This window comes from Moschus berezovskii, chromosome 25 (assembly GCF_049115385.1).
Source record: "Moschus berezovskii isolate FMDL1 chromosome 25, NW_MosBer_1.0, whole genome shotgun sequence".
Classification (NCBI taxonomy): Eukaryota; Metazoa; Chordata; class Mammalia; order Artiodactyla; family Moschidae; genus Moschus; species Moschus berezovskii.
The window spans coordinates 9,131,754-9,158,034 of NC_142484.1; the positions used below are offsets into that span (position 1 = coordinate 9,131,754).

The 26,281-nt window shown below is 45.9% G+C and overlaps 1 protein-coding gene across 3 annotated transcripts; it reads left to right on the plus strand.

The window, feature by feature from the left end:
* Window positions 1–5: 5 nt before the first annotated feature.
* PLAAT5 (phospholipase A and acyltransferase 5) lies at window positions 6–25,945 on the plus strand. 3 transcript variants are annotated; one of them, XM_088832145.1, is made up of 6 exons: window positions 6–233; window positions 681–831; window positions 11,654–11,762; window positions 22,149–22,257; window positions 24,920–25,182; window positions 25,742–25,945. In XM_088832145.1, exons 1-6 carry the CDS (start codon window positions 179–181, stop codon window positions 25,832–25,834), a joined length of 780 nt encoding a protein of 259 aa, XP_088688271.1. In that variant the 5' UTR covers window positions 6–178; the 3' UTR covers window positions 25,835–25,945. The 3 variants fall into 3 exon arrangements, with proteins under 3 accessions (XP_088688271.1, XP_088688270.1, XP_088688269.1); XM_088832144.1 differs by having other exon boundaries at window positions 115–233; window positions 684–831; XM_088832143.1 differs by lacking the exons at window positions 6–233; window positions 681–831 and adding exons at window positions 9,286–9,538; window positions 10,217–10,310.
* The last annotated feature ends 336 nt before the right edge of the window (window positions 25,946–26,281 follow it).

The window sequence follows — 26,281 nt, forward strand, 5'->3', positions numbered from 1 at the left end:
GGTGGTGCATGTGGGCAGGTCCCAGGAGAAGCCCCGCCCCCAGCTTCCTCGACACCAATGGGGGGCTTCCCCTTCCCTTCCCACAAAAGGTTTCCACCTCTCTCCCTCCTTTTCTGACGCTTTCCCCACTCTTCTCCTTTTGGCAAGTTTTATAGTCCTTTGGGGCTCCATTTCAGCAATGGCTGGAAATGCCAGGGCCCAGCTGGGGTCACAAGGAAGTGGGATGGGGAGAGGTAAGAACAGGCAGGGTGAGAGGAGACCCTCTTTGGCTCAGAAAAGGCAGGTGAGCAGAGGGGAGCACACAGGAGACCTGGGTTCTTGCTCAGCCTCTGCTCTGATGTGCTGTTCCCCACGACAAGTCACTGACCCTCGCTGGGGCTCCTTTTGATCATTTACATATAGAAAAGGTGATTGCAGTAGCGTGTCTTCTGTCTTGTAGGGAGGTCTGTATCTGGGAGTGGGTCTAGATTTCTGTGTGTTTTTTTTTAAGTACCCTATTCTCCTTTGGTGGAGAAGGAAATAGCAACCCACTCCAGTATTCTTGCCTGGAGAATCCCATGGACAGAGGAGCCTGGTGGGCTACAGTCCATGGGGTTGCAAAGTCAAACACGACTTAGCAATTGGGACCGGAACCTTTCCAGTTCTGGTTCAAATTCCGATAAGCCTTTTCCTTTAAAAAGCAGCACAACCTCTCAACTTTATCCTGAGTTGGGAAGCCCCAGGATCTGACCACCATGTCGACTTGGCAGCAGAGAATTCTGGCAGGATGAAGCTGGGCAAAGGCTCAAGGGCCCCCGGTGGGAAGGGGAAAGGAAGCAGCTGCTCTGATGGGTGAGTCCTTGGGGAGTCCTGGGGAAAGAGGCTGCATCAGTACCTCCTGGGAACTTATTGGGCTCAGATGGCAAAGAATCAGCTTGCAATGCAGGAGACTCAGGTTCAATTCCTGGGTCTGGAAGATCCAGGCATATAAACTTTTGAGCCCCACCCCAGAGATATTGGGGTGGAAGAGCCCAGGAATCAACATCTTAACGTTTGAGAAACACTGACTTAGATCCTAACCTGCAGGGCTCTAGGTACAGAACCAGGCTGTTTGCTCAGACCCTGCTGGGTAGGGGGAGCTGGGTGGCTGAAGGTGTTCTGTGTGGGGAAATTGGATCTGAGGTGCATTCAGGAAGAATAATCTACATACACAGCAGGGGGGAAAAACCAAAGGTAGAGAAACCAGCTGGGCAGGGATGGGGAGCCCTGCACCTGGAGGGCGGGGCTCAGCCCCTCCCGCTCCCCCTTTCCGGCCTCAGTGCCTCCTCCCCGAATTGAGGAACTAGGGCCAGCATAACAAAACTGCGTGGGCTGGGTGGCTGAAACAACAGGTGTTTATTTTCTCACGGTTCTGGAGGCTAGAAGCCCAGATCAAGCTGTCAGCAGGGTTGTTTTTTCCCTGGGGTTGTTTTTCTCCTTGGTTTGGATCCTCATCTTTTCTTGTAGGGAGACCGGTCGTATTGGATTAGGGTCCACCCACTTGACCTCGTTTTACCTTCCTTTTCCTTTCAAAGGCTTTATCTCCAAACAGAACGCACCTCACATCCTACATACTGTGGATTTGTTGTTTAGTTGCTAAGTTGTGCCTGGCTCTTGGTGACCCCATGGACTGTAGACCATGGGCCCTTCTGTTCATGGGATTTCCTAGGCACGAATACTGGAGTGAGATGCCATTTCCTTCTCCAGGGGATCTTCCCAACCCAGGACTGAAGCTGCATCTCCTGCATTGGTAGACGGATTCTTTACCACTGAGCCACCTGGGAAGCCATACTTGGGGTCAGGACTCAACAGACGATTTGGGGGTGGCGGACACAATTCAGCCCATGACAGGAGAGTGGTTCTGAAAACCCGGTGGTTATAGCTGTTTCTCTTTGCAACAGTCAGGAGTGGAGGCTGCTGAGGGCCTGCCAGGGGAAGGCAGCCAAAGAAAGGGGGATGGTACATGTCATTTGTCTTTTCCGGTGACCCCAACTTTTGACAGCTGGTGGCAGATGGGTACCTGGTTGGTTTAAAGCACACATCCAGACTTGCTGGCTCTGATCTGAGAGGCTCCAGAGTAAAAGAAGGTCTTACTGTCTGTTAGTCTATCCAGGGGTGGCATGGAGGCATGGAGCGAATTCTTCTCCCTGAGCCAGAGTGAGGGGACACTGGTGGGAGAGGCTCAGGAAAGGGCTGAGGGTGACCTGACGCTGGCACGTGGGGTTCCCCTGCCACAGACTGGCACTCTCCCACCCCACCCCCCATCCTGTACCTTTTCCTCAGAGCATTTATCATAGCTTGTCATTATGTATTGAAGAATTGTTTAATGTCTGTCTCTTATTCCCCCCACTCCTCACCTGTAAGTTCCAAGAGGGCAGATTCATTCTTACAACTTGGGTACCAAGCAAATGCCTGACACAGGGAAAGTGCTCAAAATATAGGCTGCGTGACTGTGCGAGGTGATGGTTTATAACTCCTGTCCCATCTCTGCCTTCTTCTCTGTCTCTGCCTTAGCAGGTGTGGAATCATGGCCCAACTGCAAAATAGCCCACATGCTCTTCTACCTGGCTACAGATTGTCACTTAGGCATTTAAAAAAAAAATCAATATTTGTCAATTACCAATTAATAGTTTGGGAAACATAATCCATGCTCAGGGATCTCAAGGTGCCCCACTTTCCCCATTTTTTGGTCTAGCAGCCTCTTTCACTGCTCCTGAATAGGTATAACTCCCTGGGCCTGGGGAGGGACTACTGCATAGATTAACCTACTTCTGTCTATGTCTCTATCCCTTTCTTCTCTCTGATTCCCTTCTAGGTCACTGAAAATGCTCAGGGATCCCTTTTCTCTGGGAAACCAGTTTTGCATCATCCTGAAACATAGTGTCAGGATAGAGGAATTGACAAGGCAAGAACTGGCAGATCCTGACAGCCGGCTGGATAAAGGAAACAAGGAAAAAGGACTCCCACAAGGGACTCCAACATCTTGAATCAAATGATTGGGAAAATTCTGGAAAAATAGGGAAGACTGAGGTATAATTTGGAGCAGGTGGCAGGCTGGTTAATTCCAGCCAAGATCATTTTGGAGGAAGTGGGGGGTATAAGAATCAGTTTAGGTGGAGCCTGGACACAGGGGATGTTCAATCAGTGTGTTTGAAGGAATGAAGGTGCTATTGTCTGAAAGCAGGTTCATATACTCTTGAGTAAACAGTTTCAATTTCTTTTGGTGGCTATGCTGCCCTGTAAGTGAGTTTTAGTGGCTGCAGCAATTTTTTAATAACTGGATGCTACATTCGTTAAAAGGATCAGCAATCTATCTTGCTCTCAGGGTGCCTCCAGTCTAATTGGAGAGAGAAGACATATACTTGGAGGGGAGAACCAATGGGACAAAGCCAGCTGTTTTTATTTCTCCCCTCCGCCCCACACAAAGAGATGGATAGAAATATCATAAAATTGGGAAAAGGACAAGCAACACTCACAGACTCAGTAGGCTAACATGACATTTCTTGTTATTAATATTTTGATGTATATCTTACTGAACCAACCAACCAAAGAATCCCCAAATCCCAAACCACAACTCAATCAGTGCACAGCTTTTGCTCTCCTATTCTATTTGCTGGGGGAGAGATGCAAGGCCTGGAAGAGCAGAAGCACAGTCTGCTCCTGTGGGCATCTTCCCACTGCAGTGCCCTGAATGGGAGGGAAGGTGGAAACTCCTCCGTCTGGGGAATGTGTGGGTGGGGGAGGAGAGTCATGGGGGCCTACCAGGCACTCCTTCTAGCTCTGGGCAGTTCTAGTGCTGGGGCCTCAGTAGAAATAGTGTAGAAATAGAACAGGCAAAGTTCTTTTACTCCAGCACCCTCTGTCATGGAGAAGCCCCTCAGAGAGCCACCTGGGTCTCCCTGTGGGCTCTTTCAGAGGCAGGAGCCTGTCCTCCTGCAGCCCTCCCAACCCGCAGCCCTCCCAACCCGCCTGGCTGCCTGAACAGCCCTGTGGCTCTTGCTTCTCCATATGATGCCCCAGGAACCTCTGAGGTCCTCATCTGGGCGCCAAGAGAACCAGGAGTTCAGTTCAGTCGCTTAGTCGTGTTTGACTCTCTGTGACCCCATGGACTGCAGTATGCCATGCCTCCCTGTCCATCACCAACTCCTGGGGTTTGCTCAAACTCATGTCCATCGAGTTGGTGATGCCATCCAACCATCTCATCCTCTGTCATCCCCTTCTCCTTCTGCCTTCAATCTTTCCCAGCATCAGGGTCTTTTCAAGTGAGTCAGTTCTTCACATCATGTGGCCAAAGTATTGGAGTTTCAGCTTCAGCATCAGTCTTTCCAATGAATATTCAGTACTGATTTCCTATAGGATTGACTGGTTTGATCTGCTTGCAGTCCAAGGGACTCCCAAGAGTCTTCTCCAACACCACAGTTCAAAAGCATCAATTCTTCTGTGCTCAGCTTTCTTTATGGTCCAGCTCTCACATCCACATATGACTATTGGAAAAACCACAGCTTTGACTAAATGGACCTTTGTCGGCAAAGTAATGTCTCTGCTTTTTAATATGCTGTCGAGGTTGGTCATAGCTTTTGTCCCAAGGAGCAAGTATCTGGGGCAATCCAGGAGTTAATCACCCACAGATGTTTACTATAGGAACTAAAATATAGCCTTTATTTTAGGAAGAAGAAAGATGACTTCAGAGGGAAGATTTGTGATGCAAGAAGGAATGATAAATGGAGTGGCAGATGTATAGGCAAATCCAAGCATATATATATAATGTAATAATGGTAACAATAATAATGTGAATTTGGGGTTTTAAAAAAGGGGCAGAACTAAAATAGCATGGAAGGGGCAGATTGGAGTGAAAGTGTTCCAAGGTTCTCACATTGCTTCAGAGGGGTGTTTAGGATATTACTTTAAACCTTTGAGCATTAATGATAACATTTTGAGGGCAATAAATAAAAGAATAGAGTGTAAACTTTCAAATGAATAGAGAAAAAAATGTAATACACACCTAAGATCAGATCTGTATAAAGAATAGTATAAAACTTCATTGAAAGATATTAAAGAAGTCCTAACAAAAAGAGACGGAGAAGGCAATGGCAAGCCACTCCAGTACTCTTGCCTGGAAAATCCCATGGATGGAGGAGCCTGGTGGGCTGCAGTCCATGGGATCGCTAGGGGTCGGACACGACTAAGCGACTTCACTTTCACTTTTCACTTGCACACATTGGAGAAGGAAATGGCAACCCACTCCAGTGTTCTTGCCTGGAGAATCCCAGGGACGCGGGAGCCTGGTGGGCTTCTGTCTATGGGGTCACACAGAGTCGGACACGACTGAAGTGACTTAGCAGCAGCAGCAACAAAAAGAGATACAATATGTAATAGATTGGAAGACTCAATTTTGTAAAGATCTCAAAATTGCCAAATTGATTTATGGATTCAATGTAATGCCAATCAAGGTGATGACACACTGTTTTGAGCAACCTGACAAGTTGATTCTGAAATATTTATGGAAGGGCAAAAGCTCAAGAATAGTCAAGAAACTCCTGAGGAAGAATAAGGGGAATCTGAAGATATCCATATGTTACGATTTATCATAAAGGTATAGTAACTAAGATCATATGATAAGATCATTGGATCTCTTTCAGGGTCCAAGAGTGAGTGGGCTCTTGTTTAACACTCAGAAATGAATTGTCCAAGGAGACACATGTACTGACAGAGCAAGAGACTTTATTGGGGAGGGGCTCCCAGGCAGAGAGAGGGTAAGGGAACCAAGGAGAACTGCTCTGCCATGTGGCTTGCAGTTTCCAATTTTATGGTGATGGGATTAGTTTCTGGGTTTTCTCTGGCCAGTCACTCTGACTCAGGGTCCTTCCTGGTGGCACAAGCATTACTTAGCCAAGATGGATGGCAGTGAGAGGGATTCTGGGAGGTAGCAGGACACATGGTGTTTTCTTTTGACCTTTCCCAGATTCCTCCCGTTGGTGATGGCTTGTTAGTTCTGTGTTCCTTGCCAGGACCTCCTGTCATAAAATAACTCACACAAATGGTTACTGTGGAGAAGGCAACGGCACCCCACTCCAGTCCTCTTGCCTGGAGAATCCCATGGACAGAGGAGCCTGGTAGGCTGCAGTCCAAGGGGTCGCTACGAGTTGGACACGACTGAGTGACTTCACTTTCACTTTTCACTTTCACGCATTGGAGAAGGAGATGGCAACCCACTCCAGTGTTCTTGCCTGGAGAATCCCAGGGATGGGGGAGCCTGGTGGGCTGCTGTCTATGGGGTCACACAGAGTCGGACATGACTGAGGCGACTTAGCAGCAGCAGCAGTAGCAGCTGCCCAGGGTGGGAGGTTTCAGTCAGTGTGTTTCCCTTAATACTAGTAGCACAAAGACAAACACATTTGCCTGTGTAATAGAATAAGAGCCAACAATATTCCTGCTCATTCATGAAAACCTGATATGTGACAGAGGTGGCCTTGCTCATCATGAGGGTGGGGGGTGGGGGTGGGGTTGGGAGGGAAGGGAGAAACTACCAGTAAGTGATGCTGAGATTAACGATTATTCATATGAGGGAAACACACATTGGATCTCTGCCTCACATGCACACAAAAATCAATTCCAGATTGACAGAATGAAAAAGAACGTTTTAAAACTTTTACAAAAAAATGTAGAAAAATATTTTTCTGAATTCAGGACAAAGTAAGAATTCATGAAAAGACTCAGGGAGCTGGCCTCAAAAGAAAGATTTAGTAAATTATGTTTCCTTAAAGTCCATAATTTCTCTTCAAAAGATTTCATAGAGTGAAAAGACAAAGCCAAGAACTGGAATAAAATGTGTGCAAACAAATATGACTGGCTAAAGATGAATATCGAGAATATATAAACAGTACCTACAACTTAGTAAGAGCGCAGCTCCAAAGACAAATGGGCAGAAGACACAAACAGGCACATTTAAAAGAGAAAGTCATTCAGACTTTAAATAGATGTAAAGATCTCAATGTTATTAGTGATTGTGCTTAGTTGCTCAGATATGTCCAACTCTTTGAGACCCCATGGACTATAGCCTGGGCTTCCCTGGTGGCTTAAATGGTAAAGAATCTGCCAGCAGTGCAGGAGACCTGGGTTTGATCCCTGGGTTGGGAAGATCCTCTGGAGGAGGGCACGGCAATCCACTCCAGTATTCTTGCCTAGAGAATGCCCATGGACAGAGGAGTCTGGCAGTCTACAGTCCGCGGGGTCGCAAACAGTCAGACATGACTGGGCGATTACACACAGCACAGGCTTATAGCCGGCCAGGCTCCTCTGTCCATGGGATTCCCCAGGCAAGAATACAGGAATGGGTTGCCATTCCCTTCTCCAGGAGATCTTCCCAACCCAGGGATCAAACCCAGGTCTCCTGCATTGCAGGTGGATGCTTTACCGTCTGAGCCACCAGGGAAGCCCTGATTAGTGATCAGTTATCCAGTACTCCTGCCTAGAAAATCCCATGGACGGAGGAGCCTGGTAGGCTGCAGTCCATGGGGTCGCTACGAGTCAGACATGACTGAGTGACTTCACTTTCACTTTTCACTTTCACACACTGGAGAAGGAAATGGCAACCCACTCCAGTGTTCTTGCCTGGAGAATCCCAGGGATGGGGGAGCCTGGTGGGCTGCCGTGTATGGGGTCACACAGAGTCGGACACGACTGAAGTGACTTAGCAGCAGTAGCAGCAGCATGTGCAAGTGAAAACTTCAGTGAAATACTATTTTATATCCGCTCACCTGGAAAAATTAAGTAAGATAGTACTATGTGTTGGCAAAGATGTAAATCAGCAAGCATTCTTACCCACTGATGGGGGAAGTGAAACTGGTACCACCAACTGGGAAAATGCTTTAGTGTTCTACTTACTGTAAAGTTGAATATTTTCATATCTTGCTAGCTATTAAATCCTATAGATTCTCTTGTATACATACAGGACACAGTTGGGTTGTTTTCAATATTTTTCTAAATCCAAAATAGAAATAAAAAACCCCAAGTAGTTTCATCAGCAGATCAATAAATTGTGGTCTATTCACACAATGGAATATTTTTTAGCAAGGGAAGCAAATTACAGATTTGTATAGCAATGTGAATGCATTATAGAGACAACTTTAAAAGAAGCAGATTGCAGAAGATATAGTGTGATTAAATCGTGCTATGAGCTTCAAACAAGCAAAATGAAACAGCGTGTTAGGAAATGAAAAAAGAGATTTAAACAATGTTTTATAGTATATGTGCTGCCAAAGCGAGCACTTAAACAATGTTTTATAAAGCAAGAGCATGATAGACAGGAGAGAGGTAACCTCTGGGGCCGGGGGCGGGGTGAGAAGGCCAGGAGACAGGATAAGGGAAGAACATACAGGCAGGAGGAGCATCTGTGCTAGATATTGATGTATTGCAGTGTTCTTACCAACGATGGTGTATTGCTGCTGCTGCTTAGTCGCTCAGCAGTGTCTGTCTCGCTCCAGCCCCGTGGACTGTAGCCCGCCAGGCTCCTCTGTCCGTGGAAATTTCCTGGCAAGAATACTGGAGCGGGTTGCCATTTCCTACTCCAGGGGATCTTCCCAACCCAGGGACTGAACCCGCGTCTCTCGCATCTCCTGCATTGGCAGGCAGATTCTTTAACCACTGGTGCCCGCTGGGAAACCCTGGATGGTGCATTCATGGGTGATAATTTTATCATCGTTTCAAAACTACACTTATCCCATTATTTTGTGTGGGTGTGTGTATACATACATGTACATATGTATATAATTTAATTAAAAGCATGTAAAAGATTATCTATCTACCTAGTCTGAATCTCCCAAGATTTTAACTCCTAAACAAGATGCTTCTCCAAGACCTAACCAGGCCTCAACGCCTGTCTCCATTTGTCGCTCCTCTGTCTGCACCGTTGACCTTCAGCTTCTCCAAGCACATCAGATTCCACCTCTGAGTCCTCTGCAAACGGTTGTTACTTTCCATCCCACCAACAGCCTACGCTGCTTTCCCCGGCCTTTCCTCTCAACACCCCTCCGACCCCAGGTTCCGGGCCTCCGAGCGCGCGATCGCCGCCCGCCCTGCTCGGGCACGCGCTCACCGCGCCCGCCCTGCTCGGGCCGCGCGCCCCCGCCGTTTGCTGCGCGCCCGCGTGCCGGCCCCGCGCCCCTCCGCCCTCCCCGCGCGCCGCCCACCGGGCCCGCGCCGTCTGGGAACTCGCCGGGCGCGTCTACCCCTGCGAGGCCCGGGGACCTGCGGGGCGGCAGCAGCGAGATGGGCCTGAGCCCCGCCGCCCTGGGTGAGGGCGGGCGCCGCCTCCCTCGGTTCCCACGGCCCCGCGTCAGGCCCGCCTTGAGAACCGCGAGTACTGGGCCGACTGGCACCCAGCCCGCTCCTGGACTTCCAGTCAGGCCCCGGTCAGGCCGCCGCGGGCGGGGGTCTTCTCCCCACCGAGCCGCCACGCCCGGGCCTGGAGCCTTCAGGGGCCGTTCTCCAGGCCCCAGCAGGCCCTCGGACCTCCAGAAAGGTCACCGTGGTTTCCTTCAGTTCTCCTCGTAGATATTTGTTCGTTGGTAGAGATGCTTCTTGGAGAAGGAAATGGCAACCCACTCCAGTGTTCTTGCCTGGAGAATCCCAGGGACAGAGGGCCTTGCCACAGGGTCGGACACGATTGAAGCGACTTAGCAGCAGCAGCAGCAGCAGCAGCAGAGATGCTTGTTAACCGAAATAAGTGAATAGTTAGGAATGGTCGTTAGCTACTAATTTAATCAAAGCGGGCCAGGCATCCAGCGACCCTCGCGTGTGTTTACCGAGTAAACAGACGAGGAAACAGACGCGGCTGCTGCCCGGCAGGTGGAGTTCAGAACGGCTCCAGCCCCACAGAAGCTTCTGCCATTGGGTTTAACCCTAAGGCTTCTGCCATCTGGGATAGAGGCAACCCTTCCCTGATTCCGTACCCAGGAATTCCAAAATCTCTCTTTCCCGGAGGAGGAACCCTTTTCAGGATGGCCCCACAGCCCCCTTTATCCCAAAATTTATTGCGGGCTAACTGGGAGCCGGGCTCAGTGCCAGTCTAGAGCTCCCACCTTTGCAAAGCTGTTGAGGCCTGGCTCCAACCCTCCTTTCGTGGGTTACACTCCCAATAGAAGGCAGTTGTGGCTTAAATATTCAGTATCATGCTTTTTTAAATTTTCCTTTGCATGAGAAGAATCTGTGGGATCTCAGGCATTGGACCACGTTTTGCCCAAGCAGCCAGAGCAGGGCACGATAGAACAGGGCAGAAGCAGTGTCCAGCAGGGGTAAGATTCTTTCTTTGTGTGGAAGGACTGGGTCTTTGGGTGGTTTTGAAGAACTGACTTTGATGACGGTTCCGTAATACAAATCCTTAGCTGGTGTCTGCATGAACCAGGCTGCCAACAAGGAATCCTGGTGTGCTTCTGGTGATAACAGCGGGAGGGCGTTCCTGGGACCTGCAGGCCAGGCCCGAGGCTGCCTTCTAGTAGCTCCTAGCCACAAGGCCATTCTGCAGACCCCTGAGAACTGAACTGCTTCCCAAGAATGCTTAGAATATTGCCAGCTGGTCTCAGTAACGAATGAATGATGCAACTGTCTTCCAGTTTCTGCAGCTGACTTTCTTTGAGAAGCATGATATTTGTCTCTGTTTAAGATTCTGAGAGCTGAAGGTTTGGAGAAGAACAATACTTAAAATGGGGAGTATGCCCCACCTCCTCCCCATCACTCCCAGACACTGTACCTTTGGAGAAGAGTTAAAATTTGGGGATGGTAAGGAAAAAGCCATTTTGGGGGTGGTCATTCCGAACCCAGTGATCGAACCTGGGTCTCCTACATTGCAGGCAGATTCTTTACCATCTGAGCCACCAGGGAAGCCAGGTGTATACATACGCTTTTCCATTTAACCCTCTTGATAACTCTGGGAGACCAATATTAACATCTCTAGTTTATAGACAGTCAAACCGAGGTTCAGACAGACTAGTTTACTAGCTCAAGGTTGCACAGCACATATGAGAGCCAGGATTCAAACTCGGGTCTTTGTGGCCCCATATATTTCAGTCTACTGTTCTACCCCAAAATCATATCCCTGCCTTTAGTTTCAGTCCTCTCCTGTAACATTTTGCTTCGAGGGACAAAATTAACTGATTTCGATCACATTACTGGCAGTTACAGTGTTGTCAACAGGCTTTCTCAGAAATATGGAGCTAGTTATTGGAAGAAACAGTCCAACAGTTGAGGGGCTCTTCTTCTGGCCTGGAGGACAGGGAGGGGAAGGGAAGGAGGAGAGGCCTGTTGAATTTCCTTAGAAGTCATTGTGTACTATTTTAAAAAAGCTATGTCTAAATACTTAAGAAAAACATTAAAAAAGATTATTAGAAGGAGGAAAACACCCTTGAAAGCTCCGCATTGCTGTCATTAGCATTTTAAACAATTGTCTGAAAAGCAGAAAACAACCATTATTTTGCAGGACAGAATGGCATCACAGAAACAAATTTTGCAGGCAAAATGTTTCCCAGAATCTCAAAACTGAAAGATATCTTAAAATCGTAACCCTGAAGCAATACAGAACTTCCAACAGTTGTGAAGTAGTGGTTTTTCTATTAACTATACGATCACAAAATTCATATAGGGAGAAGCCCGTAGTCATCCTGGAGTCCAAACCCAACCAGAAGAGAGCAGAGTGGAATTCAAGCCCGAAGCCTGGGACTGCGGGCTGGTTAACGAAGGACGCAGCGGAGGTGGGTACTGCGGGAATTCTCAGACCGGGCATATCTTTAATTCCTGGAGACGTCTCTACATTATACTGTATTTTACTTTATTTATATTGTGGCAGGTTGAATTGCACACTGATTAGGGATGTTGCTTTCAGTTCAGTTCAGTTCTGTTGCTCAGTCGTGTCCAATTCTTTGTGACCCCATGGACTGCAGCACGCCAGGCCTCTTTGTCCATCACCAATTCCCACAGTTCACCCAAACTCCATTGAATCGGTGATGCCATCCAAGCATCTCATCCTCTGTCATCCCCTTCTCTTCTTGCCCTCAATCTTTCCCAGCATCAGGGTCTTTTCAAATGAGTCAGCTCTTTGCATCAGGTGGCCAAAGTATTGGAGTTTCAGCTTCAACATCAGTTCTTCCAATGAATATTCAGTACTGATTTCCTTTAGGATGGACTGGTTGGAGCTGCTTGCAGTCCAAGGGACTCTCGAGTCTTCTCCAACACCACAGTTCAAAAGCATCAATTCTTCACTCAGCCTTCTTTAAAGTCCAACTCTCACATCCATACATGACCACTAGAAAAACCATAGCCTTGACTAGACGAACCTGTGTTGGCAAAGTAATGTCTCTGCTTTTTTAATATGCTGTCTAGGTTGGTCATAACTTTCCTTCCAATGAGCAAGCGTCTTTTAATTTCATGGCTGCAGTCAGCATCTGCAGTGCTTTTGGAGCCCCCAAAATAAAGTCAGCCACTGTTTCCACTGTTTCCCCATCTATTTGCCATGAAGTGATGGGACCAGATGCCATTATCTTAGTTTTCTGAATGTTGAGCTTTAAGCCAACTTTTTCACTTTCCTCTTTCATTTTCATCAAGAGGCTTTTTAGTTCCTCTTCACTTTCTGCCATAAGGGTGGTGTCATCTGCATATCTGAGGTTACTGATATTTCTCCCGGCAATCTTGATTCCAGCTTGTGCTTCTTCCAGCCCAGTGTTTCTCATGATGTACTCTGCATATAAGTTAAATAAGCAGGGTGACAATATACAGCTTTGACGTACTCCTTTTCCTATTTGGAACCAGTGTGTTGTTCCATGTCCAGTTCTAACTGTTGCTTCTTGACCTGCATACAGAATTCTCAAGAGGCAGGTCAGGTGGTCTGGTATTCCCATCTCTATCAGAATTTTCCACAGTTTATTGTGATCCACACAGTCAAAGGCTTAAACATGTATATTATCATATGTGAAATGAATCACCAGTCCGGGTTTGATGCATGATACAGGATGCTAGGGGCTGGTGTACTGGGATGAACCAGAGGGATGGGATGGGGAGGGAGGTGGGAGGGGGGTTCAAGATGGGGAACACATGTACACCCAGGGCAGATTCATGTCAATGTGTGGCAAAAGCAATACAATAATGTAAAGTAATTAGCCTCCATTTAAAATAAATAAAACAAAATAAAGCAGAAATAGATGATTTTCTGGAAGTCTCTTGCTTTTTCAATGATCCAGGAGATGTTGGCAATTTGATCTTTAGTTCCTCTGCCTTTTCTAAATCGAGCTTGAACATCTGGAAGTTCACGGTTCACGTATTGTTGAAGCCTGGCTTGGAGAATTTTGAGCATTACTTTACTAGCGTGTGCTGCTGCTGCTGCTGCTGCTAAGTCACTTCAGCCGTGTCCGACTCTGTGTGAGATGAGTGCAATTGTGCGGTAGTTTGAGCATTCTTTGGCATTGCCTTTCTTTGGGATTGGAATGAAGACTGACCTTTTCTAGTCCTGTGGCCACTGCTGAGTTTTCCAAATTTGCTGGCACATTGAGTGCAGCACTTTCACAGCAGCATCTTTTAGGATTTGAAATAGCTCAACTGGAATTCCATCACCTCCACTAGCTTTGTTCGTCGTGATGCTTCCTAAGGCCCACTTGACCTCACATTCCAGGATGTCTGGCTCTAGGTCAGTGATCACACCATTATGGTTATCTGGGTCATGAAGATCTTTTTAATATAGTGCTTCTGTGTATTCTTGCCACCTCTTCTTAATATCTTCTGCTTCTGTTAGGTCCATTCCATTTCTGTCCTTTGTTGAGCCCATCTTTGCATGAAATATTCCCTTGGTATCTCTAATTTTCTTGAAGAGATCTCTAGTCTTTCCCATTTTATTGTTTTCCTCTATTTCTTTGCGTTCATCACTGAGGAAAGCTTTCTTATCTCTCCTTGCTATTCTTTGGAACTCTGCATTCAAATGAATATATCTTTCTTTTTTTCCTTTGCTTTTTGCTTTCCTTCTTTTCACAGCTATTTGTAAGGCCTCCTCAGACAGCCATTTTGCTTTTTTGCTTTTCTTTTTCTTGGGGATGGTCTTGATCCCTATCTCCTGTACAATGTCATAAACCTCCATCCATAGTTCATCAGGCACTCTGTCCATCAGATCTAGTCCCTTTAATCTATTTCTTACTTCCACTGTATAATCATAAGGGATTTGATTAGGTCATACCTGAATGATCTAGTGGTTTTCCCTACTTTCTTCAATTTAAGTCTGAATTTGGCAATAAGGAATGCATGATCTGAGCCAGTCAGCTCCTGGTCTTGTTTTTACTGACTGTATAGAGCTCCTCCACCCTTGGCTGCAAAGAATATAATCAATCTGATTTTGGTGTTGACCATCTGGTGATGTCCATGTGTAGAGTCTTCTCTTGTGTTGTTGGAAGAAGGTGTTTGCTATGACCAGTGCATTCTCTTGGCAAAACTCTATTAGCCTTTGCCCTGCTTCATTCCGTGCTCCAAGGCCAAATTTGCCTGTTACTCCAGGTGTTTCTTGACTTCCTACTTTTGCATTCCAGTCCCCTGTAATGAAAAGGGCATTTTTCTTTGGGTGTTAGTTCTAATAGGTCTTGTAGGTCTTCACAGAACCATTCAACTTCAGCTTCTTCAGCATTACTGGTTGGGGCATAGACTTGGGTTACCATGATATTGAATGGTTTGAGTTGGAAATGAACAGAGATCATTCTGTCATTTTTGAGATTGCACCCAAGATTGCACTGCATTTCTGACTCTTTTGTTGACTATGATGGGTACTCCATTTCTTCTAAGGGATTCCTGCCCACAGTAGTAGATATAATGGTCATCTAAGTTAAATCCACCCATTCCAGTCCATTTTAGTTTGCTGATTCCTAGAATGTTGATGTTCACCCTTGCCATCTCCTGTTTGACTACTTCCAATGTGCCTTGATTCATGGACCTAACATTCCAGGTTCCTATGCAATATTGCTGTTTACAGCATCAGACCTTGCTTCTATCACCCATCACATCCACAACTGGGTGGTGTTTTTGTTTGGCTCCATCTCTTAGTCTTTCTGGAGTTATTTCTCCACTGATCTCCAGTAGTATATTGGGCATCTACTGACCTGGGGAGTTCATCTTTCAGTGTCCTATGTTTTTGGCTTTTCATACTGTTCATGGGGTTCTCAAGGCAAGAAAACTGAAGTGGTTTGCCGTTCCCTTCTCCAGTGGACCATGTTTTGTCAGAACTCTCCACCATGACCCATCCATCTTGGGTGGCCCTACGTGGTTTAATTTCATTGAGTTAGACTGTGGTCCATGTGATAAGATATTCCTTATGCCTTTTAAATTGTTTAGTAACAGCTTTATGGATCTGTTTATTGAGCATTATTGAGGTATAACCAACATACCATAAACTGCATATTCATAGTATACAATTGGATATGATTTGACATGTGTATTCACCCATGAAGCCATCACCACAATCAAGATAACAAGTAACCAGGAATTCCCTGGCAGTCCAATGGATAGGACTATGTACTTTCACTGCTAAGGGTGCAGGTTCAATCCCTGGTGGGGGCACAGACATCTGCATCACTCCCACAGCTTTCTTTGTCCCCCTCTGTAAACCCCTCCCTCTTCTACTCCCATCCCCACGCAACAACTGAAGTGCTTTCTGTTGCTATGCGTTAGTCTTCATTTTCTAGAGGCTTCCATAAATGAAATCATATTGTATGTGCTTTTTTGGGTCTCTCTCCTTTTACATAATTTCATATAATTATTCCATGTTATATCTATGTTGCTGCATGTTATCAATAGTTTATTACTTTTTATTACTAAGTAGTATTTCATTGTATGGATAGACCACCATTGTTCATTCACTCACCCACTGATGGGCATTTGGGTTGTTTCCAGTGTTTGGCTATCGCAAATACAAGCTGCTTGTGAACACGTGTGTATAGATTGTTATAGGGAAGAGCCAATTTTGACTCCATATTGGATCTGTTTCTTTAACTTTAACTTGGGTTTCCCATTGCTTTTGGTCACTAAAAAGATATTGTCCATACATAATGGCCTGCCTCAGGGAACCCTCCCCTCTGCTGTAGGCAGGAATAAGCCCTCCACCCACTTCCTTGTATCACCCCTCAGAGTTATAAGACTTTCAGAAACTTTTATCATCTAGGGGCCTTATGAAAGACTGGTTTTTCTAAACGGGTGCCTATCTCTGGGAGAAGGGCCAGGGCTGGGCTGCCAGCCTGTGCAAAGGAAATAAATAACAAGATGGATAGAAGATTTTGAAGTGACATCTTATTTCAAAGAGAGTAAAAGGGCAGAGAAAGCTTAATCTGGATTTGAAGACTGGAGCACCAGCTGGGACTGGAGGTCAACCTGGAGTATATAGACTAGTTCCCTGAGGTTCATGAAGTGCTGGGGACTGGGTAAAGTCAAGGATAAGGGAAGGATGAGACCTTGGTAAAACTTCCAGTGTGGCTACAACCTTGGCTGCCATTAGAGTCGCCCAAGGAGCTCTTAAAACTCTGGTTCTCAGGCCATACTCCAGATCAGTCTTAGTTTTTAAGAGCTCTGCAGGGGATTTCCATGTGCAGCCAAAGTTGAGACCCAGAGCTCAATACAATCAGTTTATAGTGGGAGAAACTTCAGCAAGAGAGCAGATGACAATTAAGCAGGTGACTCTAGGTGACTATTAAGTCTGTTGTAAATTCCATTAAAAGTTTTCACCTTCCTACCCCTGTTAAAACTCAGCATTCAATACAGTCCCATCACTTCATGGCAAGTAGATGGGGAAAATGTAGAAACAGTGACAGATTTAATTTTCTTGGGCTCCAAAATCACTGTGGACAGTGACTGAAGCCATGAAATTAAAAGACACTTGCTCCTTGGAAGAAAAGCTATGACAAACCTAGACAGCATATTAAGAAGCAGAGACATCATTTTGCCAACAAAGGTTTGTATAGTCAAAGCTATAGTTTTTCCAGTAGTCATGGACAGATGTGAGAGTTGGACCATAAAGAAGGCTGAGTGCCAAAGAATTGATACTTTTGAACTTTGGTGCTAGAGAAGACTCTTGAGAGTCCCTTGGACTGCAAGGGGATCAAACCAGTCAATTCATTCAGAATATTCAACCCTGAATATTCATTGGAAGGACTGGTGCTGAAACTGAAACTACAATCCTTTGGCCATCTGATGCTGGGGACAAGATGCTGATCCTGGGGAAGATTGAGGGCAGGAGGTGAAGAGGGAGACAGAGGATGAATTAATTGAATGGTGTCACTAATTCAATGGAGAGTTTGAGCAAACTCAGGGAGATAGTAAAGGACAGGGAAGCCTGGAGTGCTGCAGTCCGTGGGGTGGCAAAGAGTCAGACACGAATTAGCAACTGAAACAACAGCAACCCTAATCCAGTGGCAATGTTGCAGGTGGATTAAAATTCTAGAATCCACTCCCCTCAGTGCTGAAACTTTCTGTTTCTTGTACCAAGCTTGTTAAACATCCTTGACGGCCAGCATGTGGATTTCTTTTGATTTTTTTTTCTGGCTTAGACTAGCATCAGAATACATTGTTCTGTCTTCCTAATGGCAGTTATTCCAGGAAAATGCATCAAGGATAGTGATTTCACTGTCCACATGGCAAGGCTGATTTGGGGCGCCCTCTAGTGGGAGCTCTGTTGCTATTGTATTTTTTCTTTCAGGCAGGAGTTTGGTCAGGGGCTAGAAACCTGGTTTTGGTCCTAGCTCTGCCAGCTGACTTGCATAGGACTTTGGTAAAGCACTTCATCTTTCTTGGCCACAATTTCTTCCATGTAGTATCGCTGAGTCAATGGTCTGCTTTGTGCCCATAAAAATTCATTCCCGTAAGTGGGCAGGACTTCTGAAATGGCTAAGGATCTCAGAAAATCTCCCCAAATAGCAAAAATAAAGCTGGATGAAACTGTCAAATACAATGATTTAAAGACTCTGGGGCTTCCCTGGTGGCCCAGTGGTAAAGAACCCGCCTGCCAACGCAGGAGATGTGTGCTCAGTCCCTGGTCCAGGAGGATCCCACATGCTGTGGAGCAGCTAAGCCCATGTTCCACAACTATTGAGCCAGTGCTCCAGAGCCCAGGAACAGCAACTACTGAAGCCACACTCCCTAGAGCCCATGCTCAGCAACAGGAGAAGCCACCGCGATGAGAAGCCTGCAAACCACAAGGAGGGGTGGCCCCTTCTTGCTGCAACTGGAGAAAACCTGTGCAGCAGTGAAGAGCCAGCACAGCCAATAAATAAATGAAAGAAAACTCTGGAATTTGACCAAAAGCATGCAGTAAGTTGATACACATTAAATCAAGAAAGACATTAAATCCTGGAATCTCAGAACATTGGAGATTTGTGGTGTCTTAGTATGCTCTCCATCCCCTACCTTCCCCAGCTCTGTGGTGGGAAAGTGGGTGGGAGATGCCAGGAGGACTGGCAGTGGCCACAGAGGGAAACTTTATTTGAAACAGAATGTGGAAAATTCCATGCCCAGGGGTGTTGTTGAAAACAATAGTTACCTCAGTGACAAACATCATGGAAGGCCAAAATTGCAGCTAGCTTGAGGTTGCAATGTTTGCTGGGACAAGCGATAGATTAACAGACCAGTCAGAAATTTAACACAGAAATGCAGGTACTGAGACAGTTAAAGAGGGCCTAGAAAAGCTGCTGGTCTGGAAGGGGTGCATAGGCTGCACACACGTTCAGGAGACACTGGAGGGGCCTGTCCTTCCATTCCTGGAGGAGCATGAGGCCTTGTGAATGCAGAAAGTATTAAATAACAACTCACAGACTTTTCACCTTAAGAACCTTGAATGATTTCTCCAAACCACACCAAGCTCCATAGGAAAAAAGTGATGCCTTACTGGCCCAAGATGTATGTCAGCCTCTGACCCGTCACTGCCCATGTCAGGCTTAAAAGCAAGAAAACAAAACTGGAGCAGATACACCAGGGGTTGAATACTGTGAGGGAAACAGACATTGCAGAATTAACCCAGGCAGGCCTCTAAACAAACAAATAGCAGCAGCCACCAGCTCTGGGGGACTCAGAATCAAAACAGTTGAAACATCTTGAAGGCATGAGAGAGAGAGAAAAAAAAAAAGAGAAAAGACTCATCGTGTACAAAGGAATCACAATAAAATTGATAGCTGTTTTTTGGTCAGAAATGATGGAGGCCAGAAAGCAGTGGGATGGCGTATGAAAAGTGACAAAAGAAAAAAAAAGCTGTCAACCAGAAATCCTGTGTCTGGTAAATTATCTTTCAAAGATGAAGGTGGAATAAAGTGAAGTCTCAGGTGAGTGAAGACTGGTAGAAAGTGTTGCTAGAGGATTTGCCTGAAAGGGAGTAGCAAAGAAAGTTCTTCAGGCTGAAAGGAACTCACACCAGACAGTAACTGACAGTAACATGAAGAAATTCAAAACACCAGTAAAGGTAATTACATAGGTTATTATTGTAAAGGAATATAAATAAATAGTTTAGCTTTTATTCTAACTAATTTTATTTTTTTTGATTTTTTTTGTAATTAATTTATTTTTTATTGGAGGCAAATTATTTTACAATATTATATTGGTTGGTTTTGCCATACATTGACATGAATTCGCCCCGGGTTTACATAATTTCCCCCTCCTGAACCCCCCTCCCACCTCCCTCCTCCCTTTATCCTCCCTCTGGGTCATCCCCGCATGCCAGCCCCGAGCATCCTATAACATGCATTGACCCTGAACTAGTGATTCATTTCACATATGACAACATACGTGTTTCAATGACATTCTCCCAAATCATCCCACCCTCACCCTCTCCCACAGAGTCCCAAAGACTGATCTATACATCTGTGTCTCTTTTGCTGTCTCGTATACAGGGTTATCATTTGCATCTGTCTAAATTCCATATATTCTAACTAATTTTAAAGTCATGGAGCTTATATTGGATCAAGGACTGCAGATGGGAATTTGAATCCACAGTTTCACAGCAGTTTGTGACTCAAACAGTCCAAAAAGGATCATCTGACTTGCCAATACAAGATCCAGTTACATGCCACCTACAAGAGATAAACTGTTTATTTATTATTTTGGCTTCCTGGCTTACAGGATCTTAGTTCCCTGATCAGGAATTAAACCTGGGGCCATAGCAGTGAAAGTGCTGAGTCCTAACCAGTGGACCACCAGGGAATTCCCAGGAAGCACTCTTTAGATTCAAGGTCATAAATAGGTTGGATGTAGAAAGATGCAAGCAGAACCACAGCAGGAGTGGTTATACTAATATAAAAAAAATAGACTTTTAAGAGAAGAAATTTTATTAAGGAGAGGAACAGTTTTGATGATAAAAGGTTAATTCATCAGGAAGATATAACAATTGTAAACACATATACATTTAACAATATAAGCCCCGAAGTCATGAAGAAAAGCTGACAGAATTGATGAGAGAAATAGGCAATTCAGAAATAATAGTTGGGGACTTTAGATACTCTTCTCTCAATATGGGATAGAACAATTGGACAGAAAATCAGTGAGCATATGGAAGATTTGAGTAATGATATTAATCAACTTTACCTAACTGACTTTTACAGAATAGTCTACTCCAAAATAAAACATATTCTTTTTAAACAGACTTGAATATTCCCCAAGATAGATCATATTCTAGGCCATAAAGCAAGTCTCAACAAATTTAAAGGGATTGAAATCATACAAAATATGATTATTCACATGAAATTAAACTAGAAATCAATAACAATGAAATTTGGGAAATATGTATTTGGAAACTAAAAAACATACTTCTAAATAATCCATTGGTGAGATAAAAATATACAAATTAGAAGATATTTTCAGTTGAATAAAAACGAAAGCAGCATATCAAATTTTATTAGATGCAATTAAAGCAGTGCTTTATATAAGCTATAAATGCCTATATTAAAAAAACATGGAGATTTCAAATCAAGAATCCAAGTTCTTACTTTGATAAACTGGAAAAAGGAAAGCAAGCTAAACTCAAAGCAAGTAGAAGGAAGCCATATGTTGGTTCTCTGAGATGATAAACAAAATGGGCAAAACTTTTGCTACATTCATTGACCAAGAAAAAGAAAAAACTCAAATTACCAAAATCGACACTGAAGGAGGGAGCTTGTTACCAATCTTGAGGAAATTAAAAGGATAGTAAAGGAATACAATGGACAACTTTATACTAACAAATTAGAAAACACATGAAATGAACAAACTCCTAGAAAGACACAGATTACAAAACTTGCTCAGGAATAACTCAAAAATCTGAACAGACCTACAAGTAAATTGAATTTGTAAATAAAAGATCTTTTCACAAGGAAAAACTCAGGCCCAGATGGCTTGACTTGAGAATTCTACTATACCTCTAAAAAAGAAACTCTGAAAAATAGAGGAGGGAATGCTTCCCAATTCATTCTGAGGTCAGTGTTACCCTAATACTAAAGTACCCTGATACTAAAATGAGGCAAAGAAAAGAATTACAGACCTTATGAATATAGATGTAAAAGTCCTCCACAAAATATTAGCAAACTGAATTTCAGTTCAGTTCAGTTCAGTTCAGTCGCTCAGTCATGTCCCACTCTTTGTGACCCCATGAATCGCAGCACGCCAGGCCTCCCTGTCCATCACCAACTCCCGGAGTTCACCCAAACTCATGTGCATCAAGTCGGTGATGCCAAGGATTATACATCATTACTAAGTGAGATTTATCCCAAGAATTAAGAGCTTGGTGTAACAAAGCCAGAACCTGCAGGAGATCCCCTTCCTCTTGCAGTGTCTCTCTAGCGCCCTCTATTGAAAAAGTTTGCATGGTGCTCAGCGTCAAGGAGAAAGTGTACAGGAGTTCCATCAGTTACTGAAGGGCGTGTATACATGTGGAGCTGTGCATTTGGAGCTGGCATTGTCAGCCTCTGTGGCTTTAATAATGAGGGTGGTAGCTGGAGTGGGTGGGTCCTTAAGTCATTTATGTGGAGAGATCCTTTTGCACCCTGGGTTTCTGTAATATGATGAAAGGCAGTGTCTTCACACTGAGTTGTAGCTGATCCCCAAACAGGATCTCTGGAGTTCCCTGGGCACATGAAGTCTCATTTTATTTTGTTTTTCCATCATAGGATAAACCAAAACCCAGACCTGGAGACCTGATTGAGATTTTTCGGATTGGTTATGAGCACTGGGCCATCTATGTGGAAGATGATTGTGTGGTTCACCTGGCTCCCCCAAGTAAGAGTGGATACTCTATTGCAGGGTCCCCAACTCCTGGGTCATGGACCAATTCAGGTCCATGGCCTGTTAGGAACTGGGCAGTACGGTAGGAGGTGAGTGGCTGGCCAGTGAGTGAGGCTTCATCTGTATTTATAGTGGCTCCCCATTGCTCACATTTCTAAATTGTCACAATGTGATAATAACAGAAATAAAGTCCACAATAAATTTAATGTGCTTGAATCATTCCAAAACCATCCTGTGGAAAAATTGTCTTGACCCATGGGAAAATTGTCTTCCATGAGAATGGTCCTTGATGCCAAAAAGGTTGGGGACCACTTCTCTACTGAAATATTGACATTGAAGTTAGCAACGTAAAAAGGACAGTTAATTATTGTGTCCCTCAGCTGCTACCTTACTTCAGCAATAAAACACCAAAAGCATGACTGGATCTTAATTTACTGTGTGATTGAGCTTGGTCTCTGTCCATCAAAAGCCGCTGAGTGTCCAGCCCTAAGACAGATGCAAGTGTGAAGAACATCCCCTGACCTCCTAGACCACCCTTTCTTTTAAAGTAGAGATGTCAGGTGGCTCGTAGTACAGAACCCGTGTGCCGTGCAGGCGATGCAGGTTTGATCCCTGGGTCAGGAAGATCCCTCAGAGAAGGAAATAGCACCCCACTCCAGTGTTCTTGCCTGAAAGATCTCATGGACAGAGGAGCCTGGGGGCTTCCAGTCCATGGGGTTGCAAAGTCAGACACAACTTGGTTCAAGATCTTCCTTTATTTCTGAGGATTCCTTGGGAGGGGCGCAGATGCTTAGGCATTCTGATTGCCCACTTCCTGTTGTCCCCAAATGCTGCTTCTGGCTTCCTGGTCACCTTTGGCAGCTCCACCCTCACCGGGTCTCCCTGCTTTTCCAACCCATCCCAGGTGGCTCCGCCCTCTGTGTGGGCACCGTTCTCCTTTCATTACAGCATGAACACAGGGCTGGGATTAAACAGGTGACTAATTAAATTTTAGTTGAGGTTTGATGGTGGTGAAAGTGGTGATAGTAGAAGATTACAGCTCAGAATGTGAAACAGCTTAAAACTGGACATCTAGAACCATTGGTCACATAGTGTCCTCAGGAAATGGGACCTGGGGGAGCTGGAAGACGGAGAGGCATGGGGCTCCACTGTGTGATCTTTGACGCCTCTGGAATTTTGCCTCCTGTCCAAGTACTGCCTGTTCAAGTTGAGATTACAAAAGGGCACTGATACCAAATGCCTATGGCCACACCTTGATCACACCGACTCAATGGACATGAGTTTGAGTGGACTCCGGGAATTGGTGATGGACAGGGAGGCCTGACGTGCTACCGTCCGTGGGGTTGCAAAGAGTCGGACATGACTGAGCGACTGAACTGAACTGAACACCCTGGTCATGGCTCTCATGCCCGTGTCCTGTTCCCTTCGGTTGGCCCAACCTCTCACCTGGCTGGGACCTTCCCGCAGAGCAGAGTCCCTCTCTCCTGCTTTGCTTCCCCACTCATCCGACTGCCCGTCTCACTTCCTGTCTGGATGCCTACATGAAAAATGAAAAATCACTTCACATCGCATTCATCTCCCTTCTCCTTTCCAGGCTAAATCCAGGCAACTTCTTCTGGTATAACCAGAGTTGTTATAGGGATAAGTTAACAGTTATGTCCCTACCCTCCCAATCAGATCTTCCTCTAAAAATGAATTCTGCCATCTTTGTTCCCAAAAGCTGAATTGCCTACTGCTAGCTTTTGTGAAATCAGCAGATAGACTTCAAATGCTTCGCAAAGGAAACAGGGGACATTTCTTACACTCACACAACTTACAGCGGGGGAGGGTTCCCATGTTTGCATATCCATATGGTTGTAGCAGGAAAACAGTCCTGTATTAAATTGCCACTTACCTGGCCTTGAGTGGGTTTCTGACCCTCTCTGAGGCTCTCCTCTAAGGACTGAGTATGATAATACAGCAGCTTCAAATGTTTCTTTCTTCAAAGTTGCGGAACCCTGTTTTTAATGTACACCCGGGGCGGATTCATGTCAATGTATGGCAAAACCAACCAATATAATATTGTAAAATAATTAGCTTCCAATAAAAAAAGATAAATAAACCCTCAAGGAGAATCCTAATACTTGAGTGGAGAGAAAGGGAGAATGGCTTTGGGTGGAGGCTAGTTGGAATGGGTCCCATCTAGAGTCCTATCTGCATGGCCTCTCGGCTTCACCTGCACCCCTGCAGGGGTGGCAGGGGGAGGCCTGGCGGGAAGCCATAATCCTTCCCCAAGGAGCCAATGACTCTTACATGTAAGGGTGCTTGTCACCCTGGGTTCTGGTTAGGAAAGCAAGATTCCAGTCCTAGGACTTGATCGAGTCAGTACACAGAATGGAATCTGGGACCACACCGTAAGGTGCTTCCAGAGCTTGGTGAGAAAGAGATTGCTGTGAGGGTTGAGAGTGGGGAGTGCAGAAAACAGGGCAGAAGGTTTCTTGGGGAAGCTGGCCCTTTGCATTTCATTTAGCCCAACTCCCCATTGTCTGTTGCGCCTTTTAGAGACAATGAAACTGGAGCCTTAAGAGAAGCCATTCACCCAGCCCCTGGAGCGAGCTGGTGGCTCTGTACCATGGCCCCTTGCACTTCCCAACTTTGGCTTGTCTTTGGCCACCAGGTGAGAAATTTGAGGCTGGCAGCATCACTTCTGTCTTCAGCAACCGGGCGGTGGTGAAATTGAGTCGTCTGGAGGATGTGCTGCATGGCTGCTCCTGGAAGGTCAACAACAAGCTGGATGGGACATACCTGCCCCTGCCTGTGGACAAGATCATCCAGCGGACAAAAAAGATGATCAACAAGATCGTGCAGTACAGCCTGATCGAGGGGAACTGTGAGCACTTTGTCAATGACCTGAGATACGGCGTGCCCAGGAGCCAGCAGGTGTGGCATTCCACTTTCGGGAGACCGTGCTCTAGTGCTGCAGGCTTGGTGGGCCCTGGTATGAGGGGTCTCCCGTCTCATGAGCATTTGCGTGTGGAAAGAAGACGCCAGGGAGCAAGGGGGTGATAGGAGGTCTTCCCAAGGAGCCTGGGCCGGGCATTCAGGAGACCCAAGCCCAGGTCTGTGTGAAACTGATCCCTTTGTGACCGTGTCCAAGGGACCTCCGCTCCCCACCTCTCAGAGTCCCTGTATGTGGAATAAGGGACTCGGAGGCTGTGCCCTTCTGACTGTCACACTGCAGGCAGACCCTGGGCTGAATGGCCCTGGGGGAGGAAGAGAACTCGGAGCCAAGGTTGCCTCCTGGAAGAAAGGGCTCCCCCTTGCCTCCGATGTCCATCTCGGGCAATCCTGTCTTGTCCAGGTCTCTCGCGGCTCTAGCATCTTTGGGATGCTTCCTCCTAGGCAGGCCAGTTCCTGAAGAGAGTGGTGAGGTAGGGGTGGGGCAGGGCGGGATCCTAGGAGCCTCACCGAGGGTCCTGTGAGCTGGTTTCCTTTGCAGGTGGAGCACGTGCTGATGGAGGGAGCGAAGGCGGCAGGGGCGGTGCTCTCAGCCGTGGTGGACAGCATAAGACCCAAACCAGTGATGGCCTGAAGGTGCTGAAAATCCCAGGCAGAGGAAGAGCGGCCGAGCTGGCAAAGAGAACCCGGGCCTCCTTCCCTCCCCTGCCTTCCTCTCTCCATGGCCCCTTGTAATAAAATTATGAGCTTCTGGAAGAATCTAGAATGTACCCAATTGCCCCTCCAGAAATACATCCAATATATATGCTCATAGGCCCCTGGACTCTCAGGGTGGGAAGAACCGAATATTTGTTATGCATCTACTAGGCACCAGGCACTGCTAGGCATCCCACTACTTCATCTTAACTGTCTTTTTTTTTTTGTAGGAAAGGGGCCTTACTTACTTCTTAGGCTGAACCTAGTCTGTGATGCTTTTTAACATCCTGGAAGATCTGCTGAATGTTCCCAGGAGCAAAGAACTCTTTTCAGAAGTTCTCTTTACTGCCCTTTTCAGAACCCCCCAGTGCAGTTCAGGGGAGGA

Coding starts and splice junctions, on each gene's coding strand:
- PLAAT5 (XM_088832143.1), top strand. CDS start 9,286: ATGGGCCTGAGCCCCGCCGCCCTGGGTGAGGGCGGGCGCCGCCTCCCT. Junction 9,539..10,216: donor GCCCTCGGACCTCCAGAAAG/GTCACCGTGGTT, acceptor CCTTTGCATGAG/AAGAATCTGTGGGATCTCAG. Junction 11,763..22,148: donor TAACGAAGGACGCAGCGGAG/GTGGGTACTGCG, acceptor TTTCCATCATAG/GATAAACCAAAACCCAGACC.